Source organism: Caretta caretta, chromosome 21 (genome assembly GCF_965140235.1).
Source record: "Caretta caretta isolate rCarCar2 chromosome 21, rCarCar1.hap1, whole genome shotgun sequence".
In the NCBI taxonomy this organism is placed as follows: domain Eukaryota; kingdom Metazoa; phylum Chordata; order Testudines; family Cheloniidae; genus Caretta; species Caretta caretta.
This window is the reverse complement of record NC_134226.1, coordinates 11845012-11869385: the sequence shown is the minus strand read 5'-3', so window position 1 is coordinate 11869385 and position 24374 is coordinate 11845012. Positions and strand designations below refer to the sequence as shown.

The window sequence follows — 24374 nt, the reverse complement described above, 5'->3', positions numbered from 1 at the left end:
GGAACCTGAGTACGCCATGCTCTGTATCCCCTAGCTAGTGATCTCTCCGCCTCCCTTCCCCTGGCTGTTTACTAACTGCCTTTTCTCTTTTTCCCCCCTTTGCTTCCATTCTTTGGGCCACTCGGTGGTAAGTCATTCCGCTTTACAAACCATTGTTTCAAAACTGTTATTTTAGAGGTGGGTAAGAACCAGCCCACAGATCCAGATGCCCCCTCCTCCAGATTTGGGACTGTTCTGGTGCTAGCACCGTCCTACTGTCTAGCAGGTTGGGCTGAAATCCCGGATTGAACCCACCTGAGCTTCAGGGACGTTCTGATACAGGCCCAAACTCTGCAGCTTGGGCCAACCTCTGTTGTTGTTTAAATTTGGTGACACCTTGGTGAATGGCAGCAAGGTTTATCCAGGGGGCAAAGGGAATGTTTGACGAAGAAAGGCCTGAATTTGGACCCACCTGGCAAGCCAACAGGTATGCAGATACCTAGGCCTGGAGCTTAGCAGGCTTCAAAGAAGGACTGGATGGTTGTATGGGTAATGAGGCTATTTAGATTTAGAATAGTTTTGGAATGGCTATAACCATCCTGCTTCAGGGCCCAGGCCAACCTCTAACCATTGGGGGTCAGGAGGAAACTTCCCCTAGGGGCAGGTTATCCCATAACTGCCCACTTTAGGGTTTCTTGCGCCTTTCTCTGACGCAGCTGGTGCTGGCCAGTGTTGGAGCCAGGGTCCTGAGCTAGGTGGTCTGATCAAGTCAGGTAGTTCCTATATTCCTAAGGACCCACATTTTGAACCAGAAGAAGAGAGAAGACCACCTGCTCTGAGACCTGGGTGACATGAGATTAGATTACATATCTGGAGAGGCTCCTTCTCTGAGAAGAAAGCTCGCTGAACTGTCAACTAACCGGCAAGAATCTGAAAAAACCTGAAGAAAGAGCTCTGTGTGAGCTCGAAAGCGTGTCTCTCTCATTAACAGAAGTGGGTCCCATCAAAGATATCACCACACCCACCTTGTCTCTCTCGTGTCCTGTTGGGACCAACACAGCTACAACAACACTGCATACAACAAATCTGCAAAGAATTGTAGAAGCTGAGAACTTAAGGCAAGAATGGAGAATTACCTCAAACTCCCAACATCTCTGGCTACATGGGGGGAGAGGTGCGGCTGTCCTTCTGTGAAACAGAGGCTCAGTTAGGTTGACAGGGCCAAAGGGGTTTTCCATCCAAAATTTGTTTCTATGGTTTTTAAAATGTTGTGCCCTTGATAGAGGTAACACAAATGAAGACCCTGTCACTGCAGACACATAGCTTAGTTGCAGGGAGCAGAAGAGAACATGAGCCAGGATTCCTGGGTTCTGTTTCTGAATCTGCCACGTGCTGAAATAACATAAGAAAGGCCATACTGGGTCAAACCAAAGGTCCATCTAGCCCAGTATCCTGTCGTCCGACAGTGGCCAATGCCAGGTGCCCCAGAGGGAATGAACAGAACAGGTAATGATCAAGTGATCCATCCCCTGTCGCCCATTCCCAGCTTCTGGCAAACAGAGGTGAGGGACACCATCCCTGCTCATCCTGCCTAATAGCCATGGATGGACCTGTCCTCCATGAATTTATCGAGTTCTTTTTTGAACCCTGTTATAATCTTGGCTTTCACTACATCCTCTGGCAAAGCGTTCCACAGGTTGACTTTGTGTTGTGTGAAGAAACACTTCCTTATGTTTGTTTTAAACCTGCTGCCTATTAATTTCATTTGCTGACCCCTTGTTATGAGAAGGAGTAAATAACACTTCCTTATCTACTTTCTTTACACCAGTCATGATTTTATAGACCTCAATCATATCCCTCCTTAGCCGTCTCTTTTCCAAGCTGAAAAGTCCCAGTCTTATTAATCTCTCCTCATACAGAAGCTGTTCCAGACCCCTAATCGTTTTTGTTGCCCTTTTCTGAAACTTTTCCAATTCCAGTATATTTTTTATTGAGATGGGGTGACCACATCTGTAGGCTCATTAACTCTTCATTTAATCACATGTGTGAAGTAATGCCTGCATTAGAAGGTGAAGCTGTTTGTAAAGAGCTCGGAGATCCTCAGAGAGGGCAAGACAGAAGGGCAGAAAGCTGTTAGTGCTGCGATAGCCAGATGAGCAAAGAAACAACAGGCCTGTGATTAGAACGAAAGCCAGAACATTCCCTTCTCCAAAGAGTCCTTCCCTGGCAGTCAAGCCCTGTTGGTTCCCAAAAACTGTAAATCTGTGCCGCTGGAGGGGTGCCCAGACACATATGCAGTGCGTACTTCACACACAAGTATTATTTTGCTAGCAGGTGCAGTGCAGAGGCAGGGACTGGCTTGGCTTTGGGGCAACGCTGGTTTTGTTTTGTTCTGGGAACGCACCCAGAGACTACTGTGATGGACGCGATACAGACTCTGCCATGAGTAAGCATCTCTCAGCCGCCCCTCCCTGCTCTGTCATTTTGGTGTTTAGTTAGAGAAGGGCCTGAGCTTTTACATCCGGAGCCAGGCGTCCCCAGGAGCTGGGCGAGGTTTGGAGCCGGACCCGTTTCTATGCTGCCCTCTCTTGGTGAGGGAGATAGCCATCGCTAGCAACTGGGCATGAGGCACATTCTACCCTCAGAAGCTTTCAGCTGCTGGGCTGAGAGTTTTAGCACTGATACAGGGACTTAGACACACAGCTCCCATTCATTTCAATGGCCCATGTGACTAAACCCCCTCGTCCCCTTCGCCTGTTGTCATTTTTATTTTAAAGCAAAGGTAATACCAGCCCTGCAGACTGAAACCCTCCCTTTATCCCCAGAGTAGGCACAGCACAGGTCCCAGAGCTGCAAACTTCTACCACCAAGGTGCCTGTGTGCACCTGGAGGGACTGCAGAGGGGAGCATATTCTTCAGAAGCCATTTATTCCTTGGCTTCTCTGCTGAGAGTGCCGGCAAACCAGGGCCAGCTGGTGTGTTTTGAGCTGTGGAGACCACTAGGAACTGCTGTGAGATCTCCAATTCCTCTCACAAACCTGTTTCCTTATCACTCTCTGCACCTTTAATGAACCCCCCTCAACCTCTATTGCTCTTGTCTCTGCTCAGAGAAGGGGTTGGCTGTTTACATCGATATCAGGAATACGCAGTGTTACAGCTATCCCACTGTACTTGGCACTGGCGAGGCGTCAGCTGGAATCCTGGGTCCGGTTCTGGGTGCCGCGCTTCAGGGAAGATGCGGACAAATTGGAGAGGGTCCAGAGGAGAGCGACAAAAGGTTTAGAAAACCTGATCTGTGAGGAAAGGTTAAAAAAGTGGGCATGGTCAGAAGACTGAGGGTGGGGGGAGGGACCTGATAACGGTCTTCAAATATGCTAAGGGCTGTTATAAATAGGACGGGGAGCAATTGTTCTCCACATCCACTGAAGGTAGGACAAGAAGTAACGGGCTTAATCTGCAGCAGGGGAGATTTAGGTTAGTTATTAGGAAAAGCTTGCTCACTGGCAGGGTAGTTTAAGCTCTGAAATAGGCTTCTAAGGGAGGGTGTGGAATCCCTGTCATTGGAGGTTTCTAAGACCAGGTTGGACAAACCCCTGTCAGGGCTGGTCTAGGTTTACTTGGTCCCACCTCAGCGCAGCAGGCTGGAGTAGGCTTCTTGAGATCCCTTCCAGCCCCGCATTTCGATGATTCTGTAGTTGTTCAACTTCATGCTTTAGAGGTGCCAACCTCTTAGAGACCAGTGCTGCGGGCAGGTTATCCCGGCTCTGCCTCCTGCAGGGTTCTTACATCTTCCTCCAAACAGCTGGTTCTGACCATTGTCAGAGACATGATACTGAGCTAGACGGGCTTCTGGTCTGCCCAGCCTAGCAGTTCTGGAGTTGAGCAGAGAGATGTTTTACCTGTAGCCAAGCCCCATCCATTGGCTTAATTCTTCACTCTTTCCCCATAAGAACAAACAGCCATCCTGGGTCAGACCAAAGGTCCATCTAGCCCAGTGTCCTGTCTTCCGATACTGGCCAATGCCGGGTGCCCCAGAGGGAATGAACAGAACAGGTTATCATCAAGTGATCCAGCCCCTGTTGCCCATTCCCACCTTCTGGCAATCAGAGCTTAGGGACAGCATCTCTACCATTAACAGACCTATCCTCCATGAACTTATCTAGTTCTTTTTTGAACCCTGTTATAGTCTTCGCCTTCATCACATCACAAATTGTCTGGCCCATCCCGTGACGGCATATCCCATGTCCTCCTGGCCCTGGCTTTGAGCCTGTTACCACCACTTTTACACTGAGGTAACTCCCTCGGCTCCGGAGAATCTCTCCTGACTTACACCAGTGGGAGTGGGAAGGCTGCAGTGCTCCCTTTCCAATTTACTCTGGGCATTTCAACAGCTAGTGACACTGTGTGATCACTAAACCCCAGAGACTGACCTGCATCAACTCTCCAGAAGGTTGAGTCATCAGCGCTCTGGGCTCTTGGCCAGCAGCCCCTCGTCACTCTCCTCTGTATCATATTGGCTCTGGACAGGGTCTTGACATGTAATGAGATGATTGTGTTGTGCTGGGGAGATTGCTCCGATGTGCTGGTTCTGGGGCCGGAGGCAACTACTCCGACTGCCAATTGACCTGCTCCTGTAGCCGACGGATGCTGCCTTCTCAGGAATTCCATTCTCTAGCAGGACAGATTTTGGGGAAACTCCGACCTGAAGACTGTGGAAGAAGCGTAATCCACACAGCCCTCTAGGTGCCCGAAAGACTTGCGGGCAAAGTACGAAATTCAGCGGGAGGATGGCTTCAAAAAAATGATTTTGGCAGGAGAAACTTTTAGAAGAATGTAGCCCAATATGACTTTTCGTTTGTTCTTTGAAGCTGTTTCCCCGAGGCCCAAGGAATTCTTGGAAGGATATTTTTGGATTGTTTAAAAACCAATCCCCACCCATCACAACAACAGCAGAACTGCCGCTGGAGCAGGTTGAGCGAGACAATGAAAGAGCACAGAGGTGGCCGAGTAGCCCAGGGGAATGGTAATGCCCTATGGATGGTTTCTGCCAGTCCAAATCATGGCAGGTTGGTAGTGACCAAGAGGGTTCCGCGGTGTTGTAACCAAGTGGCTGGTTGTGACATCAGGTAGTGGCTCTGTTTTGGCTCTAGTGGATGGTTTCTGAACACAGACATCACCCCCTCAGTTAGCACTAACTTAGGGTGACCAAATGTCCCGATTTTATAGGAACAGCCTCGATATTTGGGGCTTTTTCTTATCATAGAATCATAGAATAACAGGGTTGGAAGGGACCTCAGGAGGTCATCTAGTCCAACCCCCTGCTCAAAAGCAGGACCAATCCCCAATTAAATCATCCCAGCCAGGGCTTTGTTAAGCCTGACCTTAAAAACTTCTAAGGAAGGAGATTCCAGGAGATTATATAGGCTCCCATTACCCCCCACCCACTTCCTGATTTTTCACACTTGCTATCTGGTCAGCCTACACTAACTGTCCATCTCAACAAAGAGATCAAAGTCTGAAGTGGCCTGGGAGCGCCCATCCAAGCCTAGGAATGGTTTCTGGAGATCCCGGATGGGATGGCGTGAAGGCAGCATGTGCCCGATCATGGTCTGTAGCAGGACGTTGATCAGTCTCTAGGGCTGGCCATCTCTCCCCTTATGTCAGCACAAAATTCACGACAAAAACAGTGACCACGGTGCAGTTCCATCCCCATCCATAGGGCTGCCTATGAAACAAGACGGAATAGAACGTAATAAAGAAGCCTGGTTTGAGTTTTGGGCGATTTGTGACTCTTTCTGGACACCAACCACGGCTAGGAAAGGCTTGTCTGGCTCCTGTTTCTGGGCATGTCTCAACATTAGCCTGCTGGCAGAATGACTGTGAAGGAAAGATCCAGGTGTTAATGGTTAGCTCTTAAAGGAACACTATCAGATTAAACATCCAATTAAAAAAAAAAAAGCCAAGGGGTCCGGCCCTGTGTTTCTTTTAACCCCTGAAATGGTTTAAGATGGAGGTTTCAGAGTAGCAGCTGTGTTAGTCTGAATCCGCAAAAAGAACAGGAGGACTTGTGGCACCTTAGAGACGAACAAATTTATTAGAGCATAAGCTTTCATGTAATGACCCAGCCACTCCCAGTCTCTATTCAAACCCAAGTTAATGGTGTCTAGTTTGCATACTAATTCAAGCTCAGCAGTTTCTTGTTGGAGTCTGTTTAAAATTTTTAAAAAAATCTAATTCTCTTATTTGGTGGTGGTGGTTTCCTTTTTGACATTTCAGATCAGATCATTTCACTCTGGCTCCCGTGCCCTTGCACAACGGGGCAATGCTTGGGTTGTGGATGGTGCAGGGGCACGATGAAAAGAAATCCACGTTATTGTACAACGATGCTTTTCATTTTGTTAAGAAAGGGGGGAAAGGTTTAAAAAAAGATGAAATCAGTGTATTAAGATTGTTTGATCATCTTTTTTTTTCCCCCAACAAAACTTTACTTTTGAACCAGCTGGGCCACGTCTTTTTAAAATTGTGAGGGGGAAAATGTTACTGCTGAATAGAGGACTGAGAACAGGAGAAAGATATCAGGCATGATTCTGATCTCATTCACTCTGCTTTTACATCAGGGTAACTCCGTTTACTTCAGCAGAGTTACTCCTGATGGGAATCAGGCCCTGTGGAACGACTCCTGATTTATACCAGGCTGGGCGAGATGGGAATCGGGCTCTAGGGGCTGAAGGCGGGACCCACTAAGGAAAAACTGCTTTTTTCAAGCAGCGAAGGGGATATCTAGGATAGGGATTTCTTCCCTAGCCAGCTAGGTCCCTTCCCTGCATGCTCTGTTAGCCCCCTCCATCTGCCCCTTCATCCCTGGCCCTCACCTTTGCCAGTGCTTCACTGGAGCATTTCTTTCAAATCTCTGCTTAGTCAGTTGGCGAGTGTGTCTGGTTTTGAAGGTAGATCCAGATACTGAACAGATTGGGCTGGGCTGATTTTTCCTTTATCTTCTGCACTCTCCCTCTGTCTCTGTATTGGACCCTTTGCCCCTCTCCTGCCTGCATAACCTCCTGCTCTCATGGTGCATCATTCTTCTCATCCTCACCTGGCAGCTCTGTTCCCTCCTAGATCTCTCGCCTCAGTTTCCCCTCCCTGCACGTCCCTTCTCTCCTCACTGCTCCCTGCCCATGCCCACTCCAGCCTCTCTCTGTTCTGCCCACTGTGGTTTTCTCATGTCCTCCTATCACCCTGCCCCTCCTCTCTGAGGCTCGGTGGAGACCCACTTGTCCCAGGAAGCGTTCCAGTTATGCAGACTGCACCCCCATGCAGAGGGGTGCTGGCCCCCTCGTGCATGTTCTGTATTGCAGTGGGTTGCACAGAATCCTGCCTGTGGACTGTAGGGTCTCCAGGGCTGGGGCTCTGTTACTGGGTCTTTTGTACGCCTGTAAATGATGTGTCCCTCCATCCAGCGCCTCCTGCCAAGGCAGAAGCAGAAAAAGAAGCACCAGGAGCCCACGCTGGAAGCCAAGCCCAAGAAATCGAAAGTGAAAAAGTTGGACGATCCGAGCCCCACAGAGGAGCCCAGTGCCCCCTCTCAGAGTAAGAGACGTGAGCGGCTCGGCCACAGCTGGGGACAGGCAGCCCCTGGGAGCTGCGGATGGGGTGATAATAAATCGGGGAGGGTTCTGAATCACACATGCAACTGCAGCCCACACCTGCTGCCCTCTGGGCTGTGCATTCACTGAACCACTTACCCTTCTGTGCTGGTTTCCGGCCTCTCTCCTTCTCTCCAGCAGCACAGGGGCAGCCAGCAAAGCCCTGGGTTTGTCCCCAGAACAAGGCACGGGCCATCTCTCTATGCCTGTGCCCGCGCTGGGACTAGGACTTGAGAATCCCAGCTGGGGGGCCTCACTTCCATGGCCTCCCAGAGACAAACGGCCCCCCTACATCCTTCCCCGGTGAGACGCACCCCCATCCACTTCTCCCCTCTGCCAATGTGCTATGGGGTATATGGAGTCTGACTTCATTCCAAGCCCCACCACACAGAGCATGTGCTGTTCCGCTCCCACTGCCAGCTCCCCGCCTGTCCCGGTCTGTGTTTCTGTCCTCACTCTGGCCACTCTCTCCACATGCAGCTGTCAGGAAACTGAGGAAGAAGAAGGAGGAGAAACTGGAGGAAGAGAGCGAGAAGCAGCCCTACCCCAAATCCACCAAAGAGCCCAGGAAGAAGAAGGAAAATCCCACGTCGCATTTCAGTGTGGCCAAAGCCTCAAAAAAGAAGCAAGGTAAGAAGGCATTGGGCCCCTTCCGCCCAGGGGGTCTCTAATGCATGCTGCAGACCCTCACGCCCACCGCACCCAAACCTAGCACACAGCCACGACCAGCCACACACCAGCATACAGGCCACAGGCTCCTGCCCGTGTCACAATCCAGCCACATAACACTCGCTTTACACTCTCAGCCCAAACACAACAGCCAGGCATGCACGCCACAATGCAAGTGCACCCTCGCATCACTGCAATCCAAACACAGCTACGCCACGTGTCCCTGGCCAAACACAACCCTCGTACACTCACGTTGTGCTCCCAATCCAACACACTGCTCTGCATGCAGGACCTGACCCAAACACAGCTACGCCATGCAGATGTAGTCCTCTCTCTCACTCACTCACTCACTCAATCCAGCACACAGCTCTGCACATATCCCACAATCCAAAAATCACACTGCAACACAATCTCCATCCAAACCCAAAACAGCACCATGTGCCCCAGTCCAAACCCAGCCCTCCCACATGTGCTGTGTACTTTCGATCCAAACCCATCTGAAAGCCTTCCTGAAAACACTCTTGGCACCGCTGGAGAACCGATCCCCCCTCCACCCGTAAAAGGCAATGAAAGGACATGTCCTGAGAGAGTCCCCCAGCTCCCACGTAGGGTGAGTAACACCCGTCTCTGCTTTCAGAGGACAGCTGCACAGAATGGGCAGATGGCTGCTGCAGTTTTCGGCCCCATTCTAATGCCTGTCCTCTCATGCATACAAGGTCCATTTTCCAGACAAATATTTCACCCGCCCTGACCCACTAGGGTGGGTGTCTATGGGCAATGGCTCCATTCCTTGTGACTGTCTCTCCTGGGGAGGGAGGGAGGAGGCGAGGGATAGAGGAAATGACTCCCCATGGGATGCGTGTACTACACAGACTCCTAGGAAAAGCCCAGGAGGCAAGACAGTCACTAGGTGGCAGCCTTGTACCACACGCCCTCCGCAACCCCAAACTCTCGCTCTCCTGCACACAAATACAGCGGCCTTTATTTTCTAACCTACTATTTCCTATAGGGTAAACTCCTAGGGTAAAAAGCCCTGATCTACACCCCAGCATTTCCAACCAGGTTTGAAACTGGTTCAGCTGGTGTAGTGGAGGCCACGCTCCAGGCTGCCCAAACTGGTTCTCAAAGCGGTTTGACTTGGGGGCGGGGGAGTTCCCAGCGGGGGCCCAGTGAAGTCAGAGCAGCCCTCCGGACTGGAGATTCCTACGTAGGCTTTTAAGCACACATTTAAGCTTTCTTCTCACCTGGATTGATCCATTTACACTGGCTGGCCAAGCTGGTTAGAAACCAGTTTTCCAGGATTCGTGATCAAATTTGGTTTGAGCCCCAGCACGGACTAGACTCCCAGACACTGGATGGGTGAGGTGTAAGCAATGGCTGACATACGGCAATGGGTAGGTCCAGGTCCAGTGGGCCCCAGGCTAGACCCCAGCAGTGGAGAAAGTTCCTCTAAACAGGGCAGGCGGAGCCGTCGTAATGTGGCAGTGTCCCTTTTTCTTTAATCTTCATTTCATCCCCTCTCTGCTCCCCCCCACCCCCAAACTTCCAGAGAACTCTGAGGAGGAGGAGGCGGAGAACGATGACCCGCCGAAGAAGCCAAAAAAGAAGCTCCCCAAAGAAATCCCAGCTGGAGAAAGCAGGGAGAGAAAACCCAAGCTGAAAGGTCAGCAGCTGGAGCCCCGGAGAAAGGGCTGGCATGTGGAGGTGAACCCTGGGAGTGAACCCTGCTGTGTGAGTGAGAGGAAGGATGCTTCAGCGGTGAGGGTGCTAGACTAGGACTTGGGGGAGCTGGGTCAATTCCCTGCTCCTCCGCAGACTCCGGGTGTGACTCTTGGGTAAGTCACTCCCCCTTTACGAGCCTCAGTCCCTGTTCTGTGCGATGGGGACCACAGTCCGCCCGGTCAAAGGGCGTGAGGTGCTCAGATGCTATGTTGAGGCAAGGCCAGGTGAGGTACCCTCTGTCTCTGGGGATCTGTGTGTGTACATCAGAGTCCCTCTCCAGGAAATGCCCAAGGGGACAGGAGTGGAAGGATCCTTTTGCTGCATATTTCCATTTCCCTGTCAACCGAGGCAGCTGGGCTGGAGCTGGTGTTTCTTTGCCTGGCTTCGGGATGTCTCCGCCTTGTAAGCGGACAGACCGGAAGTCAGATGGACCTCAGCATTTAGAGTCCTTCGCAGAGCTGAGCTTCCAGAGCCTGAGGATCCACCGTCGTGTATGGCGGGGCGGACGAGGCTCTTTCCAATCAAGCACCCTTGAGGCTAAACCACAGGGGATTTGTTTCTCCCAGCCAGAGCCCGAGTCCGAGTTCCCCGCCAGCATATGGCTGAGGGAGAGACCCTCTGCTGGCAGGGTGTTCTCAGCATTGTCTTCCAATTAGCCTTCTCCTGGAGGGGCCAACAGGGAATCTCTCTCCCCCCTGGGTCAGTGGAGCAAGCTCAGCCTGGGTGTTAAGGGACACACACTGCTAGAGAGCAGGAGATGGGGGCCTGGACGCAGGCAGGGCATGGAGAGGGCAGCTCGGATCCAGGGAGAGCCCTGGCTCAGGGCTGGCCTGAGAGAAGTGCCAGCCAGAGGTGGTGAGTTGCAATGGGTGGTTATTAGGGAAGTCAGCAGGACTGAGCAGTTAACACCCAGGCTGGGAATGAACAGGGACCACTGGCCAGCTGAGGCCCCAAGCCTCCAGGGAAGTGGCTGAGGGAGGAGGGCAGCAGAGGGCTGGGGCTCTCCTGTGTCTGCGTCTCCAGAGGCCCCAAAGTTACATCCCTGTGTCCCCCTTCTCTCTCTCATCTCCTCCCTGCCCTTTGCGCTCTCCCCTCAACACACCTGGCTTTTCCCCCATTCCTCCCCCTCCCTCTTTCCTTGCTCCCGGGCTTGTCCCCACTCCTCCCTGTTCTCTCTCTCTCCCCCCCCCGCCCCATCACTTACCTCTCACTATTCCCTCCGCCCTCCCTGCTTCTGCCCTTTTCTCCCTCCTCCTTTCTCCCTCCCAATAGGAGACAAAAGTGATTGTGATGCCAAGCCCAGAGCTGCCAAGCCCATGAAGAAGGAGCCGACGTCCATGTTCCAAGTGAGCGGGGACAAGAAGGAGAGAAAAGGCAAAAAGAAAGGTGAAGGGCGACAACTGCCCATACATCCCCTGGGCCCCCAGAGCTCTCGTCATCAACAAAGGGCGCACAAAGAGTCACCACTGGTACCACAGGAGTCCTTGGGATATGGCTAGGGCTGGGTGGTCAGTACTTGGATGAGAGACCTCCCAGGAACTCTGGTGATGCTTCAGCAGGGGAAGCACCCTGCCCTGCCTCAGTGCTGACCCAGTTCCCCTAGCATGTGGCTGTATGACGTTTGGATGAGGCCCGTGCGATCAGTAATAGACCCATGGCACGTCTCCGAAGAGTGAAGGTGTTACATAAAAACATAAGAATTTCCATACTGAGTCAGACCAAAGGTCCATCCAACCCAGCATCCTGTCTTCCCACAGTGGCCAGTGCCAAGAGCTCCAGAGGGAATGAACAGAACAGGGAATCATCAAATGATCCATCCCCTGTCGCCCATTCCCAGCTTCTGGCAAACAGAGGCTAGGGACACCATCCCTGCTCATCCTGGCTAATAACCATTGATGGACCTATCCTCCATGAATTTATCTAGTTCTTTTTTGGACCCTGTTATAGTCTTGGCCTTCACAACATCCTCTGGCAAGGAGTTCCACAGGTTGACTGTGCGTTGTGTGAAGAAATACTTCCTTTTGTTGTTTTAAACCTGCTGTCTATTAATTTCATTTGGTGACCCTTAGTTCTTGTGTTATGAGAAGGAGTAAACAACACTTCCTTATCTACTTTCTTTACACCAGTCATGATTTTATAGACCTCAATCATATCCCTCCTTAGCCGTCTCTTTTCCAAGCTGAAAAGTCCCAGTCTTATTAATCTCTCCTCATACGGAAGCTGTTCTAAACCCCTAATAGTTTTTGTTGCCCTTTTCTGAACCTTTTCCAATTCCAATATATCTTTTTTGAGATGGGGCGACCACATCTGCACGCAGTATTCAAGATGTGGGCGTACCATGGATTTATAGAGAGGCAACATGATATTTTCTGTCTTATTATCTACCCCTTTCTTAATGATTCCCAACATTCTGGTCGCTTTTTTGACTGCCACCAGCCAGATCTTGACCAAAACCCACCCTGAGTAACTCCATTCTCCTGAGCGAAATATTCCCTTGTCATGACAGATGCATACGGGCTCCATCTTCAGCGTCTCTCGATGGCTTTGAGATTCTCAGACGAAAGGCACGAGCATTAGCACAGGCATCCGTAGCCCTCTCTTGACTGATTCCTCTGTGCGCGTGTCTCCCCCCATAGCCCCAGCTCTCACGAACAGTGAGGCAGAAGACGACTCCGATTCCAGCACCAAGCCAATCAAACCCAACACGAAAAAGGACACAGCTTCCATGTTCCAGGCGGGAGGCGACAACCACAAAGAGAAGAAGACCAAAAAGAAAGGTGGGTGCTCCCTGAGCTGGGGGTGCACCATGGCAGGCTCTGGGCACAGACAGGTACAAGTCCCATTGCTCAGGGCCAGCAGCAGGGCAGCACATGGGCAGATACTGGACCCCTGGGGTTACAAACTCTTCCATCTTCACCAGGTGGGGGTATTATTGTGGGTCATATATTTGGGCTCTAGAGGAGGAGAATGTGTTGCTCCCTGCTGGCTACTTTAACTAGTGGAATCGGCCATGTCCGTTGACTTGCCTCGTGCACAAATGCCCCAGTGGCTGCTTGTCCAGGCCAGCAGCTCAATGTGACCGAGTTAGGATCCCCTTGCCCTCCCTTTGCTAGCAGGGTACCCATCACATTGCTTCAGTCATGACCTGCCACTGCCGGTAGGTTGTGCGGGCCATTCCACATGCTCTGCTCCCGGGGGGCAATCAATCCACCGGTGCCCTCCACCTGCCAGCGCGCTCAGCTCCTCCCCGCCATCCCGCTGCGATGCCGGCGGAGCTGGGCTGATGGGGTCTGGGCCACTTCTGGGCAGCAAAGCGGGCGATGCCCATTGTGCGCGTTTCTGTCTGCAGCTCTCCCCAAAGCCGCCAGGGAGGGGAGCGAGGGAGAGGCCTCGGAAAGCCCTCAGAAGAACTCCAATAAGAAAGGGAAAGGGAAGAAGTCCAAGAAGGTAAAAGGCCAGGGCTAATGGCCAGCACTGGGAACAGGGGTTTCCTCACAAGCTCCCTCACCCCTGGGGTACGGCAGACCCGGAGCCAAATCCAGGGGCAGTCGCAGGAGCTTTCTGGTGTTAATGCTGAAGGAGGGCGGGAGGATGGGCAGGAAGCCCATCTCGCAGAGCAGGGCCACAGAAAGAATGGAGGGTGGGGCTGCCTAAAGGGGCTCCCGGCAGGTTCCCACAACAGCTGGGAGGAGGGGGTCGCCCCGGCAGGTTCCTGCAGTGGCCAGGGGGAGGGGGTCGCCCCGGCAGGTTCCCGCAGTGGCTGGGGGGACTGAGTTCAGAGAAGGGAGATGCTGAGGAGCCTGGCACTTGACTGGCCAGACCCAGGGGAGATGAGGAATATGGCCCAGGGAGCAGCTTTGTGACTGGAAGGGAAAGGAAAGTGCCAGAGCGAGATACGTTTGGGCACACAACACTTGGCGGTGGGTGTGTTTCTGGCTGCTAATGCTTTCTTTCTGGAAAGCCCTAGAGCAGCGTGTGCCTGAAACAAGCCCTCCCTAAAGCCTTCTCCCTTTTCCGTCCTGGGTGCTGGCTGGACCACAGAAGGAGGAGAGGCCGCCGTCCCCTGTCATCGAAGTGGACAACCTGGAGGACTTTGTGCTGCGGCCGGCCCCTCAGGGGGTGACCATCAAGTGTCGGGTCACTCGAGACAAGAAGGGGATGGACCGGGGCCTCTACCCTACATATTACCTGCACCTGGACAATGAGAAAAAGGCAAGCAGTGAAATGAGGTCCCAGCCTATTAGACTGTGGAGTATGCCTCCCAGGGATCGGGGCAAACCCCTCACTCAGGGTGAGAGCTCAGTGGGGAATGGTTTTCCTGCCCCGCGAGAGTTTTTGCACAATTTTTCCCACCCTGAAATGAGGCAAAAAGTCCCCATCTCAGAAAACGTGGTGAGCCAATGATCATCTCAGCCGGCATCCATCAAAGTGTTCCTTTTCGCGAAGTTTGAAATGTTTCACTTCCACTCAGACCTTGTAACTTGGTTTTTAACCTGGTGTCAGTTGAATTGACAGAGATGTCGAAAGGGAATGTCATTTTGAATCGTAAAGTGAAAGGTTTTGTTCTGGACCTGTGGAACGAGCCATCCTGGCAGCTTCAGGAGGTTTCAAACGTTCTTCGATTCGGGAGATTGGTTGAAACCAACCTTTGCTCAGGCGCGAAAAACGTTTTGTTGGAGAATTCCTGAGTAGAGCTGGTCGGGACACTTAAAGCTGGACAAAGTACTATAGAGATGAACAATGGCCTAACAGGTCAGAATCATCCCGGGCGTAAGCCCATTGCCATCACTGGAGATACACCAAGGCTGAGTTTGTCCCAATGAGTCTTTCCCATCTCTGCCTCCTGATATTCCATGGTGGTTTCCCCTCTTTGCTGCAGCCTGAGAGCAGTGTCACGGACCCATGCGGCAGCCATGTAGGTGTGTGCCTGCGTACTGCTGGGAGAAGGGTGACTGTCAGCGCTCCTGTTCAGTTCAGGCCCACTGTGTCTCCCTGAAGATGCACCCCTCCCAGGAGCTGATGCCCCATTTCCAATGGTGATGCTGATTCAGTGGTGCAGTTTTCACGCTGCTCCTGGAGTAGGGCTGCAGCTTGCGATTTGAAATGCATTTGTCTGCTGATGGATCTGTTCCCTTCCGTCCATATTCCTACAGTCCGCCTTGGGAGATACCCCAGGCTCTTTACATCCAGTGCGATTCTGTCGCTCAGCAGGTGCAGTTAGAAAGCCCTCGCCACGGGGGTATGTCTACAATGCAAAGAAAAACCCGTGGCTGGCCAGGTGACTTGGGCTCGGGATGCGGGGCTGTTCCATTGCTATGTAGACTTTGGGGCCTTCCCACCTCGCATACCCTGTGTAGGCATATCCTGAGAGCCCAAGTCAATTAACCCAGGCTCTGAGACTCTGCACCATGGGTTTTAATTTGCAGCGTAGACATACCCAGTGTGTGAATACAAGGCCCGGCACAGAACCGAACTCCCCAGGCAGGGTCACCGCGTAACCAGTGTCTTTGAGAGTGTCTCCATTTGGGAGACCCATAAGATGTCATCACAATCACAGCCCGGTGACATTGGGCTGCCACCCTCTCCTCTTGTATCTTGTTCTGCTGCAATATGGGTCACGTAAATGTCACAAGACTGGCCCTCATGAGCTTGTCCTATTGCACAAGCCAGAATGCCCAAGAACCACCATCCCCAGAGACTTTAAAAAGACCCCCCCCAAAGGAAGGTAAGGATCCATGGAAATCTAAGTCCCAGACATGAGTCTAGCAGTTAGTCTGGAACATGGTGAGCTCCCTAGTCATTCCCATCTCTTGCGTCAGTGGGTCTAGGCCCAGCTCCTGTGAAAGCTGCCTCCTGCAGAGCACTCCGAGCTTCTCCTGTGTGGTGTTTCATTGTTCCAGGGAAGGCAACCGTCACAGACGGTGGTGGTCCTGGAGACATGTGATCTCTATGGTAGCTAAGGCAGGTCACCAAGAGGGCTTTGCATATCAGGACAGTGGCCTTGTACTGAGCTCTGTATTTACTAGGGAGGTGCTGTACTCCCAGCAGCCTGTTAGTAAGCATCTTGAGTGTGTTTTGAGCCAGGTAGAAGTTCTTCAAGGTGTGTGACTTCAGTCCTACTTACCGTGAGTTGCAACAATTGAGCAACCCCCGCTCAGCCCCTGTAATCCCGCCCCTTCCTTCCCGTCTCCGACAGGTGTTCCTGCTGGCTGGTCGGAAGCGGAAAAAGAGCAAGACCTCGAACTACCTGATTTCCATTGATCCCACTGATTTGTCCCGAGGCGGAGAGAACTTCATTGGGAAGTTGAGGTATGAGAAAAGCTGTGGCACCAGGCAAAATGGAGTCCGGGCCCGCCTCCCATTTCCATGAGTCCAGAGCAATTTCTCAGCAGGTGACTGTGCCAGGGAGTGAAGTGAGAATATCTGCTATATTGCAGCGTCTGCCCTGTACGGCTGGAATCATGCCAGCCTAGGTCTCCTGCTGCCTGGGCGATTTCCTGCATTCTCCTGTTCCTGCGGCTCTGAAGCCCCATCTGCTGGGATTGTGTAAAACCCTGGTTTAGCAAACGCTGCTGCATGGTGAAGTGAATGCTCTGTGGCAAGTGGAGGGCTCCCGGGCCCTTCCCTCCAGACAGAACTTGACAGCCCATTTTGGGAGGGATGGGTCACGGGTTCAGATCCCATCCTGGTCGGTAATGAGTGCAAGTGGTCACCAACCGAGGGCTGTTGGGTAGGCTGCAGGCAGTGATTTGGTGGGTCCCAATCGTGTTCCCCATGGACAGTTGATCATGAAAAATGCCTTCATACTTGACACTAATCAGCCCCCTGGCTAGCAGCCTCGGCAGAGCATCCAGGGGCGGTCTGGGCCATTGGGACTGAACTCTTATCTCAGCCCTAGAGGGGTCCGTCCAGAACAGGATGGGCCCTTGGTGGGTGCAGCGTGAGAGCAGCCAGCCCTGTCCCTCTCTGGTCTGTCCCTGCTGCAGGGATACAGAGAGGACTCCAGGACTGTCCATCTGGCTCCTTTCACTCGCACTAAATTGATGTCTAAAAGCTATCAGGAGACAGTGGGCAAGGGGTGATCCTTCCACCCCTGCTTCCCTCACTTCCCGGGCTCAGGTGTAGTTTCCCCATGTACGTACCCTCCTTCCTACATGGAGATGTGGTCCACACTGCACCATTCAGCTTCCCCCCCAGCTCCATTCGGGCAGGTTGGCTTACTATCTACAGTGCAGGCCCTGCACTGATACTGCACATAGGGTGGAAACTGGTCCTTCGATGGGTGATGTGGGGAGAACATGTCCCCCATGGACATGGGGCAGGGGGAACGGGGCTTGCACTGAATCCCTCGGGTGGAGGAATGAGTCCCACACAGTTCAGCCTCCCAAAAGACAACTCTTGGCGGGAGGGGACCCAAGATTGGCAGCTGCTTGGAAACACAACGAGGAGCCGAAGAGGGTGCACGTGTTGTCTAGGTTGCTGCTTCCCACTGCGACCCAGTTGAGTCCTTCTGACTTTGCAGCTGTGGGTCACAGCTTTTCTGGCTGGAACTGGAGCCTCCTGTGACTAGATCTGGCTTCTGGACTGGCGCTGGGGGGCAGGGAGGGGAGAACTGGCTCGTCTGGTTCTTTCTGAAGGGGAGAGAGGTCACCTCTTGACCCTGCTTTCAGCAGGGAGGAGTCCTGCACGTCCCAGCAGCCTTCGCTGCCGGCCAGGGGAGTTCACTGTGGTCTGTTGGAGCAGGGGGTGGGAGGCAGCTGTGTGTATGGCAGTTCAGAGACAGGTTCCACCCTGCGAGCACCCATAAATGACAGGATGTTAGCTCAGTGCAATGCAGTGACTAGCGGAGGTGGGCTACCTCAAGCGTAGGCTAAGCACAGAGCTGCCCAGGGAGTCCAGACCTGCTCTGCATGCAGAGTTGCACCAGTTTACCTAAAGGTGTGATTGCAAACAGGTTTTGTTATACCAGCACAACACTGTGTGTGGACTCTCTTCGGTCAGTGCAAACCCGTCGTCTTACATCGAGGTAGCATGAGTGAGTAACTTTGCAGGTGCAAGTTACAGAGAGAACCAGTTTAAACCCATTTACGAGGGTCGACGTGAGACTTTGCATCCCTTGTTTAAACCCTTTTAAGTTAAACCAGCGCGCACACAAGCCCCCACTTATATGGGGGTGTAGCAGGACTAGTGCAGGGGCCATGGGAATCACCCACAAACTGACCAGTGTCTGTGACATGCTATTCTCCCGCTGCAGAGTGTATGTTTCTGCTCAGTTGTGTGTAGCAGGTGCCTATCCAGAATCTTACCCACAAAGCCCCTCAAAGCACGACAACCCTGGTGTAAAGGAATCCAGGGTGCATTTGCAGTTAGGAGACCTGCTTGGTTGCTGCATTGGTGAAAAGGGTCATTGGGAAGCACGGTGGGATTGGGACCCCCAAGTCTCCTCTGTGCCTAGATCCAGCCCCACTTGGCTATCCAGGGAAATGCCAGCAATCTACACAAATGTGCAAGGCAAACTGAAGGGTGCGATGGATCAGGGGAGCTGTGTGCAAGGGGCAGCTGGGTCTGGAGGAAGCTCTTCCATGCCTTGGAGTCTCATGTGGCCGTACAGAGCTGGGCCTGGTGCAGGTTGTTCCCTGTGCAGGATACAACCCATGCCCCTCCCAACTCCCCATTAATCAGGTGCTTGTCAGTAAGTGACTGTCCTTGACAGACTCTGGTAGAGGAGAGCTGCTCCTCTCGCTCCCTGCACAGAGATCTGGGCTTTGGGGACCACTGCAAAGACCCCACATTCCCTCCTGTTTCCTCCCTTTGATTGTGCTGCTGGGGGGCATCTGCTGAGATACCCTGGTGCCCTGGAGACCCCTTTCAGAGCAGCACAGAGGGTAACCTAAGGAAGGACAAATAGAGGATCAGGAGAGGGGTGACGGTGGCACATACACCCCCCTCCCCCAGGTCCTCAGCCCGATTTCTGTCTTTTGTTGTAGATCCAACTTAATGGGGACTAAGTTTACCGTGTTTGATAATGGTGTGAACCCCGACAGAGCTAATGCCGACTGGTCAAACGTGCGACAGGAGCTGTCAGCCGTCGTGTATGTAAGTAACAGACATAGGCTCCTTCCACCTTCCCCTGGTAGAGAACCGCGCTCACTGGGCAGCAGCCCACAGTGGCTACTCAGACTCCTGTGCCCGCTGCAGTCTGTGCCAGACTGAGAGATTCCCGGATTCACTGCCAGTAAACGCGGCTGTCCTGCATCCTGTCCTGGAGAGCAGAGGTTGAGCCACCGGGCAGGCACAGCCTGGGCGGCGGCAGGATGAGCTTCTCCGTACACGCATCCCAGCTGCGCTGCGTGCACATCTGGATGGGAGGCAGGGCAGTGTGGAGCACTGCGTATCCAGGTCACGATAGGGAGTCCCGGACGCGCGCTGCTGGTACGAGTGGGTCAGGAAAGAGCTGCTAAGTCCTGAGTGGGATGTTTGTTCTCCCTGTTCGACATGCGTGAGCCTCCGGTGACGTACTGAGGAGACCGCTGGGGTTTCTGTTTCAGGAGACAAACGTTTTAGGGTTCAAAGGACCCCGGAAGATGACCGTGATCATCCCTGGAATGAATTCGGACAATGAGCGGGTGCCAATCCGGCCCCGAAACGTAAGTTGGCGCACCAGCCAGCAATGCTGGGAGCAGGCCCCCGCTTTCCTCCGTGGCATAGCCCACTTCTTAGCAATCCCTAAGGGAGCTGGTAGTTCCCCACCCAGGCACTCAGATGCCACGGGGACAGGCATGGTATAAGAACTTGAACAGAATGGCAGAAGCCTACAGCATGGAGACGATTTAAAGGGGCATGGAAGGTCCAGACAAGTGCCCGGATGGACACATGGGACCATATACCGCCTTGGATCTCCGTGGCCAGCTCCCCTTGATGTTGGGAGGAGTACACGGGTGTGCAAACACAGCCTCATCCAGACCCTGCACATCCTGGGAAATATTCGCAGGGGTAGAAAGACTCACACACGCCTTTCTTGTGCTGTCTCCTGAGCGTGTTTTCTCTCTGGTCCCAGGATAATGACGGGCTGCTTACGAGATGGCAGAACAAGAACATGGACAACCTGATCGAGCTGCACAACAAGGCCCCGGTATGGAATGATGAGACCCAGTCTTACGTCCTGAACTTCCATGGCAGAGTCACCCATGCCTCCGTCAAGAACTTCCAGATCGTGCACAGCAACGATCGTAAGTCCATAGGGAGAGTCACCATGCAAGGTCAATTCCCCGGTCAGGGAACAGCGTGCGAGACACAGGCAATTCCCTGAGCAAGCTATGGCAAGATGAGGTGGAGATTGTCAGTCTGGAGGGCTCTCACTCCATCTCTCTGGCTTAGGTTTTGTGCTTGTGAGCTTCAGTCTGGTCATTGTGAGCAGCATTATCCCGGGGCAGAGTATCTGTGTCCCTGGGATCTGAAAGGAAAGCTGATCTGGGCCTTGAATTGGCACCAGACAGGAACTGGGAGCCTGTGGAGGATGTGGTGTCCTCGGCAGCTTTTCCCGCTGAGGTCAGGAGGTGGGCTGCTGAGGACTGTCCCCGGAGCACAGTCCTAGCGCCCTGCTCTGGGGCTCGCACGTTACTGACATGGCAGCTCCGGTGCTGGGCACGCACCTTACTGAGCACGGTCACGTCATTCGCCCTTTCTGCTCCCTGGGCGTAGGCAGCATCTGAGCCAAAGCGAGTTTCCGCTCCTGACGGCCCTTCAAAGCCAGCACCACCCCGGAGGGTCAGCTGAGTCTGTCAGCTTCAGGCATCAGCCGGAGAGTCAGGCAGCCAGTGGTGGGGGCAGAATCTTTACAGCGGGGGAGAAGGAACGGTCCCAGCAGGCTGAGTGGTGGGATTTGCAGCTGGAGAGGTCCTGCTCCCGCTTGGAAACTTGCAGTCCATTTGATCTGAGAGGAGTCTGGGTGTGAGTTTCCGGACCATAATCTCACTTTAAATAAGGGGCTACGCTCTGCAAGGAACCTGCTCCGAGGGAGTGTTTGGCCCATTGTCCAAGCAGAATGGTACCCCTGAGGAGCCTTGCTACTCATAGCTCTGTGCCCATGGTGGGCCAAATTCGTGCTCCGTGTGGATCGTGCTGGAGTGGAGCACCAGGGGGAGCCAGAGGGCCAGGCAGGTTGTGCGAGGGGACTGGGGCTACCTGGATCTGGTGGACGGGGGAGCCTGCCCAAGTTCTGCCATTCCCCAGCCCGGCTCGTGCAGCTTGAGCCTGGAACCTTCCCTGGGCGCGGTTCGAGCTGCAAGGAAACTGTTCCCCTCCTGGCCTTTAAACAAGGGCTCCTGGCTCAGTTTCTCGCTGCTGGTCACTGGATGAATAACTAGGATAAGGCCCTAGGACGAAGCTGTCCAGAAGTCCCCACCCAGGCCGTCGGTGCCGCTGGCCATTCCTGGTGGGGGCCCCGCTGACGGGGACAGCTCCAGGAGCAGGTTGCCCCAACCTGGGCCCGCTGGGCCCAGGTCCTGAGCTGGGGGAAGGGGGACAAGAGAGGCAGTGAGCACCCCGCACCGAAACCCATTCGATAAGCAAAGGGTAGAGCCCGGGAAGGGTCACAGACCAAATCCAGCCCTGGTGTAAGCAAGCCCAGCTCCCACCGATGCCAATAGCTGAGCACCTGCTTACACCAGTGTTACATGGGCCCCTTTTGTGGCTGGTTTTGAATCCATGGCATCTGAACTCCCCGCATCCCATGTACGACCATAGAGGGAAGAATGATTTGGGGCAGTTCTCGGGGGCCTGTGCTTTTCCGGAGGTCAGGCTAGGTAGGTGATCAGCTTTGGGAAGCTGGGCTCTTTGGGAAACCTGGCCCCAAGTTGGGGGGTGTGATGAGACTCTTTGAAAATTCTGGCCCCTGGGCATAAGTGGGAGTTCAGCAATCCACAGACCTCGTACAGCCTCTGCTCCGGGGCGGGGGAGTCTCACCCAGAGGGCGAAACAATCCTGTGTTGGCTCCGTTCCAACTCGGCTGATGCTGGAGACAGAGCGACATTTTACTTGGTTGGCTTCATGAGTTGGCTGGATTTGGAAGGTCCCTGAGGATCAGTCAGAGGGTTCGAAGTTCAGACAGCTGACTGCTTGGGGGCTGTCGGGCTCCACCCACCCTGTGCCCCAGACTCAAGGCAGAGACCACCTGCGAATATGTGAGCGAGGGCAGCTCAGCGGCTTTATGAAGTGTGCAAAGCAGTGAGAGACTCTTCTGCCTGTCACCTGTCCAGTCCAATCAGGGGACGTTTGTGTCCAGAGTGTTGGATTACAGGACAGAAAGAACCTGTCAGGGGGCCTCCCGGTTATTTTTACAGCTTTCCTGTCACCCTCGCTGTTGTAACAAAAGGAAAAAGGAGAGGCTGGGGGAGTGCCACTGAGTTGCAGTGCTGAGAATGGTCAGGTCAGGAATTCTAGCAAGGGATCAGTTTCCCCTTGGGAGAGGCAGGGTCTGGGGCTCCTGTGGTCTCTTACCCTATCAGTAAGGGAGCGGCGCTGAGAGGGGCAGGGCTGGTTCTGCTGATTAAATGGCAACGCTTATTGTCAGGCAGGTGGCTGAGCTCTGCCTCCACCCTGCTCAGCCCCCTCCTGCTCTGCTGGGTTTGACATTTGAGCGAGAGCCCCGCGGCCGTTCAGTCCCCCATGGCGCGGTGCTTCGCTCAGCCACCGCCTGGGAGCTGGCAGCAGGTGCAGGACCCACACACTCAAACGCGGAGACGTGACGCAAGCGACATTGCTTCTTTGGAAGGTCACCTTCGATGGACAAACTGCAGAGGTTGGGTTCAAACTGAGCCCCTTGGCATTCAGATCCCTAGGGGTATGACTTCAGCCTCTGGGATCTGAAAAACTGAGCTGGAAATGTCACCAGATGGACTTCCTCGTGGGTTTTCTGGATGCTATAGAGGAGCAGTTCATCTGGTGCCTCCTCCTCGTCAGGGATCTCAAAGCATTAATGAATCAAGCCTCTCAACCCGTTCAGTTATCCCTGGGTCACTGATGGGGAAACTGATGCGGCTCACAAGGTTCAAAGTGACTGGGAGGGACCAGGCCGCTGGAGATCTGAATTCTGTTCTGGCCTCTGCCAGAGACTGCGTAGCCTTGGGCAGTCTCCTAAGCCAGAGTTCTGGCTGCCTGGCTGAGTCGAGGGTGTGGGGCTTTGACCCTTGGCACTCCGACCAGCCCAGGAACCTGTTTGTGTGCATGTTTGCCCTGGTGGCCTCTTACCTCCTCTCTTTCAGCTGACTACATTGTGATGCAGTTCGGCCGCGTGGCGGACGACGCTTTCACCATGGACTACAACTATCCCATGTGCGCCGTGCAGGCTTTCGCCATTGCCCTGTCCAGCTTTGATGGGAAGCTGGCCTGTGAATAACACACCTGGGAGCCCTACGTCCCTGAGCTGTCCTGAGCCTAGGCCAGTCGGAGGGGCTGAGCTAGACAGGGGTTTGCCTACAATACGGGGATCTGTGCTGACAATCGAGAACCCGTGAATCACTCTGCAGATGTGAATAACAGCTGGACTGGTATTACTAATGTTACCTGTGCACACCTGGACAGTGGTGCTGAAGGAGACCAAGTGGAGTCGTTAAATGCAAATATGTATCTACCGATTAGGGTGTAGCAGGTCAGATATCACACAGTCACTGTTCTGTCTTCCTCAGCTTCCACCCTGATGGAAGAGATGGCCCCAAGCACTGCAGGGATGCTCTTTTAAGCTATAGTGGGTTGGATCATTACTGTAGAATACCAGAATATCATGTACTCTTGTCTCCATCGAGTCTCTGGGTGGTTCAGAACTGGTCACTGGTCCCAGACCACAAAGCAGAATCGCTCCCTCTATATACTTAGCAGATGAGCCCAATGGTTACTCTGACTTCATCCTTTCAGGAAGTTCCTCGGAGTCCTGGAAGTACTTTTTTAGAGGTTTTTAGATTCTGTTTTATATATTGTAGCATTAGATTTAAATAACAAAGGAGTGTGGGAGGCAGTTAATTTGTTTTCTTTGTATGATAACGGTCAATAAATGAAAAACTGTGGTGACAAGTCTCTGTTCATTAAAAAAATGAAATTGAACTTCGTGCTGGATCAGAGTGCTTTCTCTATCCCCAGAATAGGTACAGCAAGGGAATGGAAGGGTAAGTATCCCTCACTCGCACTGTCCAGCCAATGTGATTCCTCCCTCTCCAGGCAGAAGATGTATTGATTTCTTGAAGAGCAATACTCTGGCCTCTAGCTATGCAGCAGACACAGCTGGTTCATGGTATGTACTTGTGAAGGCACTTCTAACCAGCACCTGGCCCAAGCTTTGTAAAGAGCTTGCCTGGATTTTGTAGGAGC

At 53.1% G+C, this 24374-nt stretch overlaps 1 protein-coding gene across 3 annotated transcripts in view; it reads left to right on the top strand.

The window, feature by feature from the left end:
- TULP1 (TUB like protein 1) overlaps positions 1-24110 on the top strand; it is a 39272-nt gene extending 15162 nt beyond the window's left edge. For 2 of the 3 annotated variants that reach the window (XM_048827088.2, XM_048827087.2), the window contains 12 exons: positions 7437-7566; positions 8103-8252; positions 9841-9954; positions 11286-11399; positions 12650-12790; positions 13363-13460; positions 14055-14225; positions 16210-16322; positions 19001-19109; positions 19562-19660; positions 20071-20242; positions 23276-24110. In XM_048827088.2, the coding sequence (XP_048683045.1) occupies positions 7437-7566; positions 8103-8252; positions 9841-9954; positions 11286-11399; positions 12650-12790; positions 13363-13460; positions 14055-14225; positions 16210-16322; positions 19001-19109; positions 19562-19660; positions 20071-20242; positions 23276-23409 (1545 nt within the window). In that variant the 3' untranslated portion in view covers positions 23410-24110. Of the gene's footprint in view, positions 1-2991; positions 3257-7436; positions 7567-8102; positions 8253-9840; positions 9955-11285; positions 11400-12649; positions 12791-13362; positions 13461-14054; positions 14226-16209; positions 16323-19000; positions 19110-19561; positions 19661-20070; positions 20243-23275 lie in introns of those variants that run through there. The other variant, XM_075121966.1, reaches the window with a different exon arrangement.
- The last annotated feature ends 264 nt before the right edge of the window (positions 24111-24374 follow it).